Below are 17,093 nucleotides of genomic sequence, written 5' to 3'. Positions count from 1 at the left end.
TCAGTTGCTTATACAGAAAGCCATGTACTTTGTAGCTCCCCGTTTTCCAGTCAAGAGATGCTCTCAGTTTAAATACAGTGCTTACCTCAGCTACCGGCAAGTGGCTTTCAGCATCATCTCTAAAGTAACTGAATCCAGCTGCCTGTTAATTGATTCTGCCAATATAGATGACTTAAGCAGCCTGTCCCTGCATAAATCCCAAGGCAGGAATATTAACAAGTCCATTTTAATGTTATGGGACAGGAAAGCACACATATTGTACAGATGGCAAGTTGCTGAAGCATGAGAATTGACTCATTCCCCAAGACTCAGGCTACAAGCCTGACCAGCAGTTTTTCTTCCCCTTTATAACATTTTTGTTGGTTATATTATATGGTATTCAGAAGATCATATCCTAAGCTAAATCTCCTGAATAACTTAGGATATGTTATCTCAAAAAATCTTTATGATCCACTATTGCAGGATTGCAAGCAAAGTAAATCCAAAAGCTGGGTAGTCCAGCAATTCTGTGAGGAGCCTTCATTTCTGGGACATTCCATTGTCCAAAAGGACTGTATTGGATTGATTTATTCTCCATTCTTACAGGGAAGTGTATTGATTAGTACATGAGAAAAATCCATTTCATATTTTATCCTGTTTTGTCCAACTACTGCTCACTGGAGCAGAAGGACTGTCAACTGTACTTATCAAAATATTAAAAATCAAAACAAAAAAACCCTGTTAACTACCAAATGTCAGGGTATTATTTTCCACTGAAGGTAATAATCGAAATTAAAGGCAGTCAACTTTACATACGCTTTCTGGAATCAAATACCCTTACAGAAAAGAAGTAAGTTTGTCAGAACATTGTCTTTATTTGCACAATTTCATGACTAATTTTGCTTGAAATTCCAGTAACCTACCTGCCAAATCTTTAAACCTATTCCAGCTTCCTTCCTTGTCAACCCCACTCCTTGTCAAACCCACTCCATCCCCAGTCAGTACTGGAACTTCTCCAAACGCCCTTACCTCAACACCCAACAAGGCAGCCCAGGTTATGCCTCTCAGAAGGGGAGGGATGTCAATCCTGGCTTCTTTCCAAATTTGGTTTTTCTTGTATGGATAGGCCTTCAAAAAGAAGAGATTAACTGCAAAAAAATGCTATCATGTAACTGCAACAGTTCAAATCCCAAAACTGGGACAGTCTTTCCCCAAATGAAAAAGCCTAAACAGTGAATAAAAGTTTCACAAAAAGCAAATTTAATTTCTAACTGGAAGGCCTGGAAGGAACTGGAAGATGCATCCATCTTGGTTTTACTAAACATTTCTAGTTTATCCTTGATAATGCTCATCAGCTCTCTCATTCTTAAACAGGAATCTATCTCTCTGCATATATGTATTAGGGGCTGCTATTCCTTTACCCAGTATAAACCTCACATTTATGACATGGCACTGCCATGTGTTCCAATATTTTACTGCTTGGAAATGCAAAAATTTTACAGGCATATTTATAGCTATAACAACTTAGTCTGTAATGAAATAAAGGATGTAAAATTGTTTTCATCAGTAAATAACCAGTATTAGCATCAGCTCTATTTCCATGTGCATGCTTTGAAACCTACTTTTATATTCACCAGTATTATTTGTTCTATTTTTATTTTCAACCTTATTATACTTCTGAAGGGTTTTTTTCTTCCCCCTTTCCTACTGTGGTCTCTTGTATCTCTGCTTCCTTTTACAATTACTTGGTGCTTCAAAATTGTCCAGTTAAAAGACCAAATCAAATTATCCAGCATTGCAAGGACTCCATACCTTCAACAGCCTGTCAAACAGGACAATTCTATTTAGCTGGTACTCTGTGTCCCTCTCCCGGATGATCAGAGGAAGAGTAGCAGCTGCAGAGAGCTCATTGCTACTGTTGGAATGAGGTAAAGCTGGCTGGCTAGAAAAAAAAAGGATAGTAATAATGAACAGCAAGAAAAACAAGTCACTGAAAATAATTAATACCACATGAAGCATTTCTACCTTAGAAACCAGAATAAATGGACAATTTTGACTATTCAGCACAAACAATTGATTTCCAGGACAGAGGCTAAGATCCTCAATTTGTAATCAGGGCCTTAAGTGCAGTGTGCTTATCAGGTCTTGACTTTCAGAGCCAAAGACACATTAGTTTTTCTTACGGGAGGCAGTTGTGTCTAGCTTTGCAGTGTGATTCTCAAATAAAATTAGTAACTCAAAATTCAGTGTGTTACAGATACACCAATTTACACATACTTACTCATCTTCAAGCAATGGATAAAATGCTTCTCCACCAACATCCTTCAGTCTCTGAAAGGAGGAAGAAAAACAATTTGTTATCACAATGCTGCTCAGAATTCAAGTGGAAATCTTAGTGAAATACAAAAACTATTAAATAGCAATTCATTTGCCAAATTCAGTAACCATCCTTGAGACTGAAGCATTAGCTCAGTCCTCCGCCTGCAATGAAGCATATACAGCCTTCAACACTAAAACCTTTTGCTAATACAGGCCTTTTGGAGCTGATGGAAGTTCTCCTGCCTAAAGATATCCATAAATCTATTTCCACACAAAAAATGATTTATATGCACCATAAATTAACAGATCAAAAATATTACATAGTTCTTTGTTTCCTTATTTGTCTACATGGACTTCCTATCCAAGTAGCTGCAAATCTACTGCACAACTTGCTTTTATGGTTCTAATTAGTTCAAGAGTTAAACAAACTTGAATTCCTTTAAGGAAATACACTCAGCAAAGGTGACAGACAAACGTGGGTGGGTTTTTTGACTGAAGTTTTCAGACATCTTATGGTGCATGATTAATATTTAATGCCATGTTCCCTGCAGTGCTCTGTTTTGCAGTTCAGCCCTTAACTTGCAGGCACACGGCAGCCTGTTCCTCTTGGGGCTGACAGAGAAGTTCATTCTCAGTTCATTCAGTACTGCACCTCTTTTGATTACAGGCATCATGCTCTGCTCTATAAAAGGTGTTTGAAAAACTGCCCAAGTTCAAAAGCTTATTTCAACTAACACTGCAAGTCTTGTATCTTCCACAAAATGAAACTTCAGTATATAATTATTTCCTGCTGTATTTATAGAAGCAGGTAGCGATATCCAAAATTACAGATGAAAATGTTTTTAAAAAGCCTTAAAAAACTGCCCTCTAGTGAGAGCAACAGTAGAAGCTGCAGTGTGTATTATGTTTAAAATAGATGTTGCATATTTTTCACTTCCCTCCTGCCTTGCAAGCCCCATTGATCAACTGAAGAAAATAACCCAGTTCTTTGTCTGCCTTGATGCATTTATGGGAAGCAGTGCAAAGTTCTACTGAAGAAATGTATTTACAGAGTTTTTGACATACTACCTCCAATACTAAGGTGGTAGAGTCAGGAGTCACCTTCTTTTTTGTACTAACCCCTGTAATCATATGGAAAGGTTTTTTTTTTAAAAAAAAACCTGACAGAATTGCATCTGCTGCTATAAAAAACAAACTGCAAACAATGCAGAGCATAGTTTCCCAGTTTACAGCAATAAAGTTCTACATGAGCAATGATATGGAAACAGTCAAAACATTTCGGTGATTTATGCAGTAAATCTTGTGACTGACCACTACATCAAGCCAAATCATGAGTTATCATATGCTGATTTTCCCAATGAAGATGCATTTTGTAAAATGCTTTGAAGAATTTTTGAACTTGCTGTTTATATTCCAAAAATTAATAATCAACTAGTGGCAAACTGGTATCCAGTGTTAAGTATAAAGCTTTTGAGGAGCTGAAACTGAAATGAGTTGGAAATGAAATGATTTTGGATAATGTGAGCCATTGACAGACAGTAATTAAAGCATATAGAAGACATTCCCTAAGCAAACAGTTGTAGCAATCATGGAGAACAGCAGATGGTACAGAAATATACGTACTACACTAGAACAAAGCAGGTAACAGAAAATGGAAAGGGAGGGACAGAAAACAGATCAAATTTACTAAGCTTTTGCAGACAAAGCAATTTAATGTCACAAACCAGAATCTCACTTGGACACTATGAAGTGTTCTCTTGGAATCAGTGCCAGTTCCATTGGTAAAAACAGCAGTAGGAGCTGCTGTTAAATATTCCCTTTAAACAAATGTTTCTGCAGAGAAGAACATAAGAAATGCACAATATCACTCTTACATTTCGGAGCTGGCACAGAGACAAAGTCACAGTTGTGTCATCCAGGAGGGAACTTCTATCTCGTCCTTGCCCAAAGCTCTCACCATCTTCTAATAAAAAGCTTCAAAAATGAGAACAAAAAAAAGAATTGGGTCATTTTATAACTCAGGACTTGAGCTAGGGAAAAAAAAATCTTACATCAAGAAATTTCTTCTTTAAAACAAAGTATTAAATCTTAGAAGTATACTGTGTTCACTCTGCATGGCATGAAACCTGCTATCAAGAGAATATACAATCACCTTAAGTTATTCAGACAGCTTTTTCTGTAAAATGGCACATTTCATGTTTTCTATAACTTTGCTTTGCATATAAAGAAAGAGTTATGAGACATGGGATTAATATCCCTTTTTGTTCCTTGATCTTGCACAGATCAGGCCTATCATTTATTGTGAAAAGCAAAAAGGAAATATTATCATATGAAAGGCAGTTCCCATTACGACAAAAAACCCCAAGCGAAAGTCTGACCTTTTCTGTTGCAGTCCATCTAAGGACACAAAGGTATCCAAGACAGAGTGTACACAAATTTTCCATTATTATAATATTTTTAAAGTAGACCATATGAAACTGATTTTCAGAATTTATTTAACCTAGCATTCTCAGTGTCACTTAGAGTTAGACTGATTTGTGAAATTAACTCCTCATCTTCAAGATAGACAGCATGGTGGAAAATACTTCTCCCTCATAACTGGAAAGCACCTACATTCAGGTGACAGATATAAGGCATTCAAGTGCCTTAAACTGGATAAGAGGGGAAGTGACAATTTCCTTCTGTTCACGAATGCCATTTTCAGTGTTTTCCACATGTACAGGTCTCTAAACTGAGATGTTCTCTTGCTAGTATCATCCATCCATCCATCCATCCATCCATCCATCCATCCATCCATCCATCCCTCCATCCCTCCATCCATCCCTCCCTCCATCCTCCTTTTCATTAAAGTGCTTCTCCATCCTAACTTGGGAAGTGTGCAGACAGGTGGCTTGGATCGAATGATTTCCTTGTTGACAAGCTCTTTCTCCAAGTCTCCTCCAGCCAAACACCAGAGATAATAAACCTCTTCAATTGATCTTTCTGCTAGGTAATCATTATCTTCATCTGTTGGGAGAAATGACAGAGAAATAAATTACAGCTTTTTAGGTAGTTTGCATTTCTTTCTACAACTCTAAACACATACTGTTGAAAAAAAAATAAATTATTCAGCTTGAAAGGTCATAAGCTTAATGTGAAGTTAGAGGAAAGGTGATCTTTCATTTGCAAGTGCTGTTTAAGGAGATTCTAGGAAAGAAGTCATTAAAAAAGCAGGTATTTCTGCAGTTTGCCATGAACTCCTCACATGAATATATTGAGTGTGAACTTTTGCTTCCTGTGTGCTTTTAAACAAAACAAAACAGTGTTTTGTACATAGCACTAAGAGGCAGACTAAGAGTTAAAATAAGAAACAAGTTATTCCTACTGAGTAGTTACAATCTCTCTTCCCTTCAGATACCACACTCATTCTAACAAGGCAAAAAATCTTTGTCTAGATGAGATTTTCTAAATATCTCCAAGTTCATAAGAAAAAACTGATCAGGATTTAAGAGCAATAACATTTTCAATATACTATAGCTTAAAACTTAAATGTTTAATATTTTAGTCCAGAATGTGACCTCTTTCACAAAGACTTTGTTTTCCAGTACTTCCAAAGATCATCTCATGCTATGATCTAGTAGAATTCAATTACCAATAAGTGGAAAAACAATTACCTTATACATGCACATGTCCAAATTCTAAAGGCAAAAGATGATGCTGCTTTTGCAACATGGGCTTGAATACTAATGTTATTTTTTCCCTGAGGCTGAAGCATAAAATTAAGATTTGACTCCTTTGGCTTGCACACATCACTCAAAACATGTTTGCCCATGTCTCCCTCCATTAAACAACTTATTGCATTAATCTAGTGTTGTAACATTTAACAGTCTCTGAGAATAATTTGTTAGAAAGAAAATGCAATAACACTTTATTTTTCTTCCCCCTCCAACAACATTTATCCCACTACCTGCTTTTACCTTTACATAATTGACTTATGTCTTCAGGTAGTGTTAAATTGGCACACCTTGGAGAAGATGAGAACAGACCAGCAGGTTTGTGGAAGGGAAGATACAGTGAGGATACTTCACTGAACAAACCGTCATGCAGCAATTCCTCTGGAGTTGGCCTTAAATTAAGAGAAGAGGATAAAACAATTAGAGCAAAGTGTATCCAAAAATGTTGCATTTCAGCAAAAAAGGTCCCCAGTAATAAATATTAGCAAGTTATTTTAAATTATATTGGATTTCAGACCAATATTTTTTAATTCATGCAGTGCAACAAACTAGTCTGCTTACAGCCCAAATTCAGACCTCTAATTCTTCTCTTTTAAACAGTGAAAAGCACAAAACGGAGAATTTCTTATAGGTAGCCCAAATGTCAGTATTCAAAAAAAAACATTCAGCAACAGTCCTTCTAATTTCATAGTAACCTTTACCAGGCCTTTGGACTGAGTACTTGCCTTTTAGAAGGCTGGAACGTAAGGCATTTCTTCAGTAGAGCTATGATATTTTCAGAAAGGTCCTGGAACAAAAGAAAAATATGGAGGAGGTCTGTTTATTAATATCTTAATTCAGCAAGTCACTTGGCTCATACTTAACTTTTAACATACAGGCTATTCCTTTGAAGGCAATAAAACTGCACACCTATGCACCTGAGGTTAACTGTGTGAGACTGAAATTCTGGGGAAGCAATTCTTCTCACCTCCCAATACTATATTTGACTTAGGGGAAAAAAAAAATCTGAAAAATTTTCAGTGTATGCAGCCTTTCACATATTTTTTAATTCAGATATTCTGTACCCTGCTGGAAACAATGCAGTACCTGGCAACTTCCTTCTGCTATCAATCAGAACTCTTCATATTAAGTCCCGAACTACACAGACACTAAAATTCAGTGATAATTTTTGTGGGTAAGGAAAAGTTGAACTATATAAACCCACACTATCAGAATGTGTAAAGTGGACCAGATAGAAGACTTAATTTCTGGAAGAAAAATACTTAATCACCAAAACTTTAAAGAAAATTTATAGATTATTAAACTACTTAGAGAGCATTAACATTTACTGAGACTGACAGCAATTTTAAGAAAGAATATTAACAGTGGTGACTATTCAAGAGGATCTTAGATATGTAGTTTTTCAAAAATTTTCATCATGCTGCAACACAGTAAGTGACCAAATGAATTATAAAAATAAATACGCAAAATACTATGCAGCAATAATGAAATATTCTGGGTAAGACAGCATGGAAGAGCAAATGAGTTTCACAAACCTTAATAATATCAAGGCAACCATGTTCTTCAGCCAATACAGTTACAATATCATCTACACAGCCTTTTGAGAAACAAACAGAACAATAAAAAGTTAAAGATTATAATAAAATTATACCAATTAATCAGGATATCAGATAAATGTCCACTCAAATAAAAAGCACTTAATTTCGGCTTTTTACTGACACTGCTACATCACTTGAATTATCAAAATCAGAAATGAACATGATTATAACCTATGCAGAGAAAAGTCTAGGAAAGTTAATTAGCAAATCTAAGGTTACAGTGAAAATCTATTTACAGGCTTAGTCCAGAGTGTCAGTCTCCGACAAATAAAGCAAAACAGTCCTTCAACTTATAAATAGAAATATTAAAAAAAAAATCCTTGGAAGAACTTAAGGGTGCCTACATGAATCTTGAAGTAATTTTTGCCTCTCTTGCTCTTTGCAGATAATATCAGCAGTATTTTAGAACTTCTTGTCACTATTATTGAACAAATAATTCCCAAGTCAGCACATGAAAGCTTTTCAATGGATAAACCAACACCTTGAATACAGATTGAAGGGTATGGAGATGCTTCAGGAAGCCTTATTACCAAATCCCCAAAAGAGTCAGAATTCCAGCACTCAAGCACTAGCTGCTGAATGAAAAAGATATCTCTCCTGACAGCAATTCATTTTAACATTACTGCTGCTCACTCTGGATAATAATAACTTAATGTTAAAGCTTCAAATTGCAAACTCATGCCTTTCCCCTTCCCATGGTTTATACATAAACACCACCAGAAATCAAGTTTTAAAAGCCGCAAGGATAGTTCCACTTCCTGACTCATCTATACTAAGCCAAAATTCTACTTGTGCAGTGATGTTTTATAGTTTGAAGGTGAAACCAGAGACAAAAGCTGAGTTCACTTCTCACCTCTCTTTATTTCTGTCTTCCTATCTGAGTCCTGCTTCTCCCTGCTTGGCCATTACTACACAGGCACTATAGGGATAGTTTTCTTCAGTGTCATCAATTCCTAACTCATTTCAGAAATCACCCTCAACTCAAACGAACAAATAACCATAAAAAGTACAATCAATCATTCTTGAGGATATTTTCTTGTCTTTTATTTTTTTTTCAATAGCTTGCCCTTACTCAAATATACTTCCAGCTCTTCACAAGTTTTTGTCCCTGGCATCCAGCTCCATATTTTCCCTAGAGAAGTAACACGCTACAAATGCCTGCTTAAATCTGTAAGTGAAAGATGACAAAGGCAAAGTGTAAGCATGAGCATCATAAGCTAATTAGTCTGTAAAGTTCTAATCATAGAGCTGCCTGGAAATTAAAAAAATTCATTTTGTGCTACTTACCTAATGTAAGTATAAATTTCAATCTTTCTGCTATCTCCAAACTCTGAAATAATTTTCTCCCCTAAAAAAATAACAATGTCAAATTACACTTGAATTTGAAAGAAACAGCTATGATACGAAAATATTTAGATAACATTGTATCCCATCTGTATAGTAAACCAGTGAAATAAGCTTCTACATGTGAATTTTAGACATATCAAAACTATTTGTAAGAACAAAAAAACTTTATTTACCCCAACTATGGCAGAAACAGTTTCACGTAGTAATATAGCAAAAATGTATCAATAACTTCTCTTAAATGGAACTGCCTTGCAGTCAAATTCTTGTGGCTTCACAGGTAACTATCCTTCATGGTTAACACATACACCAAGCATCCAATATACTAAAATGCATCCTACTCCTTGAACAACCAGTACTGTCCACGTAGGAATGCTAACATATTGTGACATTTGGGCTTGGGTGATGGGTAGGGCGTCATTAACCCCACACTCAAGAGCAATCAAGTTAATGAAACTATTCCCCCAGAGTCAAATTCTTTTACATACCATGCAAAGCTCAAATAATATTATACCAAGAGACCACAGATCTGATTTCGGGCCAGAAGGCAGAGGCTTCTCACACTGATTGTGATCACTTGGTTTGCCTATTCCCTGTGCAATTACTTCAGGTGCCAGGTATGATGGGTACCTAGAAAGACGTAACAACATTAGATACTATCCTTCTGCCCAAAAAATCTGACTTCCCATTACATAATCAGAATCATTTGGCATTCTGAGAAAACAGAATACTGCCTATTTTATTCAGTCAAAATCTAAACATTGCAACAAAGTTCACTCCAGCGTAGTGTTTACTACATTAAAGGTCAAATCCCAATCTCTAGCTCTGTTTTGTGAAAGAAAACCTCACCTTTCAAAGTGGTATGTTTACATATCTTAGGGAAAACACAGATTGAGTTTCAGCATTAGGATATTAAGTATATCCTAGACTCATACTTTGGGATGATGGCAGTAATTTTTTCCACTGATAGTGTATTCCCAGCAAATAGCTTTCAAGTTTGCAAAAAAAGTAACAAAAAGTGTTAAAAACATATTACTATCACTGTTCTTTTTGTCAACAATTCACTATAGTATCTAAAAATCTGAAACCATCAGAAAGGAAACATCAGTTTCTTCTGGCCATGTCTTTAAGAATAAACTCAGTATTTAATCTGAAAAAAACATGGCACCTCAAAAAATGCCAAAGTGACAAAAAACTCACTTCAACAAAGCTGTGGTTTGTAATACAGTATGATCACTTGAAAATATATCATAAAACTATCAAGAGACAGAAAGCCTACATTGGTGGGTAATAGCAAAGCACTGACTGCATTTCCTAGACTTGAAATTAGGAATCCAAGTCATAGGGAACTATTAGTATCTGAAGGCAAATCTGGGGATAAAGGCTAACATGACAGAGTTAGGGTAACATGCTGGCATGGCAGCCATTCTTTTTTTTGTTCATCTCACCTAGTCAGATGACAATCTCATCAATGACATTATCAGAAGCTTCTGTATAAAGGGTGCTTGAAACACAATATATTTCCTGAAAAAATAAATCTCTGATATATTTGTATTATGTAGCTATATCCTTACCCTATAGGAAAATCAACATCAACGCCTTGAGCAGTCATATGGTAGAGTCCAAATTTAGCCAACTTCACGTGTCCCTGAAAAGGCAAAAATAAATGATCAAGAGCAGCAGAATTCAACACTGGAAGAATCTGTGTTTAAGTTAAAAAAGTTAAAAACAAAATTCAAAAATAATTTCAAACTACATTAGCTCTCGGAGGACAGAAACCTATAAAAAGCACCTTCTTATGTTTCTGCCTCATCCATTATGCAGAAGTGCACTGCAAGTTAAAAATATGTTTATTTCTAATGTTTTTACTTCTCAAGAGCATTAAGGAAATTGCTTTCCTTGGAAAAACATCAGAACTTTTAAACTTACAGCATTAATTAAGTTCAGTAAATTAAAAAGGTTTAAATATTCCACCAAACATTTTTTCTTTTTGAAAACTGTTCATCCTGTTTGACTCTTAGAACTCCCTAAATATGACCAATATTCCCTCAACTGTTCCATTTACCCAGCCTTGCTTCTGCAGATCTCCCTTCAACTCATTACCATCTTGCTCTCCTTAACAGTAGCAATACATATTTCCAACAAGCAGTTTTTCCAGGCACTTTCTTCTTATTTGTGAAGAAAGAGCTGCTAACACCAAAACAACAAAAAATTAGGCACAGAAGTTAAACTGAGGCCTTATTTCCACTGGATTGTGAATTACACTCAGCCAGCCTCCAGATGGTGCAACAGAGAAGGCTACATCAGAAAGCTTTCAAAGGTTAAGGGAGAGCTTAGAAGTTTATTGTCTCATAGCCCTCTTCTGTTCTTTTATTGATTTTAGGAGTATCTTAAAATCCTAAAGTACTTTTGCATGTTAGAGCATTATTATGATTTTCATTTGTTTACAGGCATACAAAAATATACGTGTTCCTTATTTTTGTCCTCTCCTTTCTTTACCTTCCAAGGGGAGGATCTGGTTATTTCACCTAAGCTGAGTTTAAAAAAGGATAGATAGAGGAGTTATGCAGGCAGGTTCAACTCTTTAGCTGCTGGTTCTGATGAAGAAACTGCTCCAAAGATACCAGTAGCTATCAATTTCTCTCAACATTTATGAACAGAAATTGTATTCCACCCTGCCAACTCAATAGTCTGTGATAACAGAAATGACAGATACTTAAATTTCAATAATTTAACATGAACAAAAAACATACCATAATATCTTAAAAGGCAAGTATCACCATGGAACACAATAAATATTAGTGGCAGCTAATTAGCCATAAGAAGTATTCTATTAAAATAGCTAGGAAGGTGCTGTGACTAATTACAATGATGACAAGTAGACTTAGATTACCACTTGAAGAAGGGAGAAAATGTGTGGCTTGGGATAGAACAGAAAAATAAATTCAGCATTACATTTGAAACTTAGGAAATGATGGAAAATTGTACTTTAAAAAAAATAAACAAAACAACTTCCCAGATCTCTATCCCCATCAAAAGTGCTATGACTATCCAGTCTCCATCTATGAGACAGCATGGCACTTGTTAGCAGCAAACAAACCCACAGATTTATTCCTGTAGCTGTACCTTTCGATCCAAAAGGATATTGCAAGGGGAGAGTGCTCGGTGGACCATTCCATGCTGATTCATATATTGTAAACCTTGCAAAACCTCATATGCTATGCATAAGATCTTTGAAGAACTGAAAAAAACCCAAACAAAACAACAACATGTTATAGTGAATATTTTCCTTTTCAATCTGTAAAAATGTAGTGTTTCACTGCTATTCCAAACAAATGTGAGACATTTACAATTCCAGTAAATTGTAAGGGATCAGCATTGAATATGGTGGGGTATGTTCAGTGCCATACACACATCTCAAAATCCCACAACTAGGATTTCTTACTCTGAATGGGTCCTTAGGAAGTGTAGAAAATGTTGACAGTATAAAATACTCTCTTCATTAGAAACTCACCTAATCAGGAAATAAAAAAAATCTCAACCCTCCCTTATTTTCATTTGCTCTTTTTAAGTCTCCTACTGATACTCATAAAAAAGTTCACCTGAACAAAAGGTTTTTTAAACTCACATAGTAAATAGAGCTTATTCAGAAGATGGCAGAGGCCTGACTAGATCATACCTATAGTTTTCAGCCATCTCAAAATCTAACACAAGCAAAAAAAGGGCAGAAACTGCATTTTCAGCACATTTTGTTTTAAAACTTTGGAAGTACCAACCTTACTATCTTTGTACAGAAACAACAAAGCTTACCACCCAAAACATTTTGACATCACTATGTATTTTGACAAAAGTTACCATTTCCTCTAAAGACTGACAGCCTTAAAGAGGAGTTTCTGTGGATAATTGATCAGGAATTTATACAGATCACCATAACAGACTTCCAAAGTGCACTCTAATTAGCAACAAAAGGCTCAGATCTCATGTCACCTAGAGAGATTCTATTTAACTTTCTACTCTTCCTCATCCTGTCTACTCCCCATCAGCCATTTCAGATCTTTTTGGTAACTTCTCTGAAGGCACTGGTTTACACAATGTCCAAAAATCAAAACATATCTACTTATAAAGACCTAATTTTACATCCCCTTTTTTTTGTATTTCATTGTTAAAAAATAACATACAATAGCATTCTGGAGGATATTCACTACCTTCTCTTGCTTATTAAAACCTTGTGTAACAGCAAAATGAGGAGGAGCATTTCAGACTATTTCCAACTGATGACATTGACAAGCCAACTATCTAAATATCAAAATTAATTTCTTTATTCAACTTCATCAGCTGCTATTAACACCTGATGGAATGACAAAATTTTGTCACCAGAGCTATATTTTGACAAAATTCACACTTAAAACAAATACTGAGACTAGTGCAATACAGAAATACTGTAAAAATCCATGACTAAGTTAACCTGCCTGCAGCTATCCTCCAGATCCTCACCTTTTATCTAGAACACCTCTGTAGTAAATCACAAGAGTTATGGATATATACTTTAAAAAATTTTAAGCACAAAGGGAATCTATTCTAACATATGTCCATACTGCTGTATCTTAAGTCTTAGTATTTGAAAGTTCTCAGGTTCTTAGCAATTTGATCAAAACCTCATAGCTAATAACCACAAAACCGAAACAAAACCCCACAACCATTTAGTTCCTCTCTCCCTAGCACCTCTCACCCACAAGCTAAATCCTATACCACAGCATCAGACACTATTAGCTGTGTACCTTTCCCCTCAGTCATTTTTAGGCATATGAATGTGGTAAAAAAAAATCACCTTAAAATTCTTCGGCTTTCTTGTGTGGTTTTTTTATTGCAACGCAAAATCCTAGTGATAATGGTGGCAAACAATATCCCCTCTCTCCTATTCTGCTCAGTTTTGCAAAACAAGACATGATAAATAAATAACGGAGTATTCATGTTTCCAGTAAGGAAATAATGGAAAATGAACAGTTAGTACATCTTGAGGTATTCTAGCCTAAACGTTGTTTCTCTGTGTTAAAAAATAAAAGCAAATGTGGCATATTAAAAAACCAAAAGTAACTATTAATAGAAACGAAATTTGGTGGCCTTTGCTGGAGGCAGGCAGTGTGCTCTGCTGGCGCCAGGGGGCCCCAGCCATCCATTTATTCTCCAAACTCTCTTGGAATCATTAAAAAAAACCACCCCAGAACCCGGGCAAACGCATGAAAATTCTGCTTTGGGACTTTTTGCTCTTTAAGATAAACCCTTCGCATCGTCACAACGATCAGTACACGAGTGGTAACTATTTTTCAATGTACATTCAATGCTCAGTGCTCTTAAAGTCTTGATGCCACCCTGCTGGGCAGAAGCTTTGAGCCAAGCACCTCGCACTGGTCAGCAGAGAGGGAACTCTGTATAACAAGCTCTGCATTGCACTGCTGCACCTTGTGCAGCCCGTATTTATTAGGGAAAACACACTGTGCGGTTACAACTCATGAGATTCACGTTTAATCTCAAACGGCCTGACAACTACACTTACTGCTGTTACCAAGCCCAAGAGATTTCTCTCCTTTTAAACTTCCCAAGGCCAATCTCAGCCGACGTTCCCAGCCTTACTGGAGATCACTACCAAGGCTGTCCCCTTGCTGCAGTGCTCTGTCTCAGGCGCTACAGCCACTGTCAACGTTGCAAGCATTGCATCAGCCTTTGGCAAATGCAGAAGGTACACTCACAAAGCTGCTTCCAGGCTCCAGGTCAGCTTGACTTTTTAAAAGAACCCCATAAATAGAAAACATTGTTCTAAATGAGGACAACACTTACAGAAATACAATGTTGGTGGCAAGATCTGAGCAGATTCAGAAACTTTTCCCCCACTTAGCTGGAAGCCTGTTTCTCGATAGACTAGCTAGTGCTGAACTGTGATAGATGTTAACTACTGGGCCCCTTGTACTGCAGAGGTATCAACACCTTTTTTAAAGGATCAGTATCCTTTAAAAGAAGGTGGAGGGAAAAAAACAACAGTAAAAGCACTAGAAACAACACAGGAGCCCTTCTACAACAAGGTGGCTCCTCTCCACCAGCAGGGAAAGAAACAGAAATTTATTTGCAAAAGGAACACACATTAAAGAAGCTATCTGCATTTTAATCCTCAGTCTGGATACCAAAAAATCTATACAGCTGTAGCCTAGTCAGCAAGGCCTCTAAACATGGGTTCTCTTCAAGAGAAAGGATTGCACATGGGTGTAAAATCAAACTGGTTAAATTCAATCATTATCCTGGTTTGGAGAAGAAACACAGCCACAAAAAGAGGTCATTTTGTGCTCCTTCATACTAGAAATCATGAATTAAAAAACTGTAAGGATTAAAACCAATACTAAGTTTGGGGCTATAACTTGAATGCATAGAAAAGGAAGCACTAAGGAGAACTGTATTCCTCCCTCAGATCCACCCTGTAAGTAGGATGAGGGAAAAAAAAATCTCTACAAGTTGATATGAGCAAGTTCAGCCAACAGTACAAAACCCAGCATGGTTAAGAGAGGCATGTGCATGGCATTTGTGGGTGGAGAGAGAAGGGAAGTCTACTTAAAAACCCACAAAAAGGAGGATTGTTTTATTACCTCCAGAACTTGTCAGACCAAAAGCTATACCAGACAAATGACTAATTTCCACACTGTAATAGTACACAGGTGGCTGCATTGTGCCTTCACAAGAAACATTAACTTTTCCACTTAGCAGTGAGCCCGATCTCCAGTCTGTTGAATTCTTACTGTTAAGGACACAAAAACATTTTCTGGAAGTTCACTTCAGGAATAATAAAACTAACCTGTCAGGAAACAGATGTTCTAGCAGAGTTTCAATCTCTTGTGGTTCTGCAAACCCACTGATGAAATAATCGGAGTGTTTAGGAGACTGTTGCCACTTTTTGGATTGAGATGGGTGGGGAAGAAAAGCTTCTTAGTGTACCCACTGCACTCCTTGATCCAAAAGAGAACAGCTTCTGGGCCAGGGTGAAGGGGCAAGTACTAGAAGAAGCTGGCATAGCCAGAGTCCTATCTTTTTCCAAAAGATCAGATTTTAGCAGAGAGAGTGAGAAAGATGGATTATCAAGAACCAAATAAAGACAATAAACCCTGAAAATGATCAGGGGATTGGAAAGCTAAGAGTGAGCATACTCACCCAGTAGTGACTGAGCAGTACCTGGGAAGAAACAGCTAACAACTGCTCAAGTCACAGATCAACATAAACACAAGATCAAACAAAAAAAATTCATTTATTTAGAAATTTATGAAAATTTATGATCAAAATTGTGCTGGTGGTATGCTGAATTCCTGCTAAAAAGACCATAGCAATATTACCTATATATTATTCAGTTTAAGTGGCTATTTATTAACTTCTAATTTATGATTAATGGGAATGATAATGCAGCCGCTTGCAGAAGTGGGAACTGGACTCCAAGAGAGGATGCTCTAGGAACAAACAATTTTTTGCAACTAATTATTTCTACTTTAGACAAAATTACTGGTCTTCCAAATCCTAAATATAATCATATTAGCTCAGACCAAAAATTATTTCGGACCACTATCCTTTTTACAAAACAAAACCAAACCCAAAAACAAACAAACAAACAAACAAACAAACGCAAAGGCAGACAGTTGCCTAGGAGAAAGGGAATACAAAATACAGAGCAAGCACATATGAAATTTTCTTTTAATATTTTCCTGACTTCCAACTTCCTCCAATCCAAGATTTCTTCTGGGTGAAACAAAAGTTTGCCTCCTAAACATCATGTCTGATAGTATCACCTACTAGTTCCTGTGGCATTCCACAGCCATCAAGAATTCTTTCAGTAGAATCTCTCTGCTATTTTATCATTGCTCAACTCCAGAGCAGGAAAAGCAATTGTGAAAAACTGCATTTGACAGCCAGCAGCATCATAGTTGCTACACACACCACAGACTGCTGAAGGGAAAATAAAAACTACTTCATGCATGACATTGAATACTAAAGAACAAGAGGACTGCAGAGCACACAGCTGGAGGTTGGACACGGGTGGGTCAAGAGGCTTGACTTATTAAACTGTCTGATGAAAAAAATTCCAATGTGAGAAAAGAAACAACAAAGAGAT

General features: G+C 36.5%; 1 protein-coding gene across 9 annotated transcripts in view; it reads right to left on the bottom strand.

Moving 5' to 3' along the window:
• TBCK (TBC1 domain containing kinase) overlaps nucleotides 1-17,093 on the bottom strand; it is an 87,892-nt gene that overhangs the window by 53,884 nt on the left and 16,915 nt on the right. For all 9 annotated transcript variants that reach the window (XR_015286637.1, XR_015286639.1, XR_015286638.1 and 6 more), the window contains 12 exons: nucleotides 12,080-12,194; nucleotides 10,528-10,601; nucleotides 9,442-9,583; nucleotides 8,897-8,957; nucleotides 7,547-7,608; nucleotides 6,737-6,798; nucleotides 6,255-6,403; nucleotides 5,166-5,304; nucleotides 4,173-4,272; nucleotides 2,261-2,310; nucleotides 1,792-1,921; nucleotides 1,009-1,107 (listed from right to left, as the gene is read on the bottom strand). Coding sequence is in view for 6 of the 9 variants with exons in the window: in XM_023924698.2 (XP_023780466.2) it covers nucleotides 1,009-1,107; nucleotides 1,792-1,921; nucleotides 2,261-2,310; nucleotides 4,173-4,272; nucleotides 5,166-5,304; nucleotides 6,255-6,403; nucleotides 6,737-6,798; nucleotides 7,547-7,608; nucleotides 8,897-8,957; nucleotides 9,442-9,583; nucleotides 10,528-10,601; nucleotides 12,080-12,194 (1,183 nt within the window). In the remaining 3 variants the exon portion in view is untranslated. The remainder of the gene's footprint in view (nucleotides 1-1,008; nucleotides 1,108-1,791; nucleotides 1,922-2,260; nucleotides 2,311-4,172; nucleotides 4,273-5,165; nucleotides 5,305-6,254; nucleotides 6,404-6,736; nucleotides 6,799-7,546; nucleotides 7,609-8,896; nucleotides 8,958-9,441; nucleotides 9,584-10,527; nucleotides 10,602-12,079; nucleotides 12,195-17,093) is intronic.

This window comes from Cyanistes caeruleus, chromosome 5 (assembly GCF_971803275.1).
Source record: "Cyanistes caeruleus chromosome 5, bCyaCae1.hap1.1, whole genome shotgun sequence".
NCBI lineage: Eukaryota > Metazoa > Chordata > Aves > Passeriformes > Paridae > Cyanistes > Cyanistes caeruleus.
The sequence above is the reverse complement of the archived record's forward strand: the minus strand, read 5'-3'. Positions and strand labels throughout refer to the sequence as shown.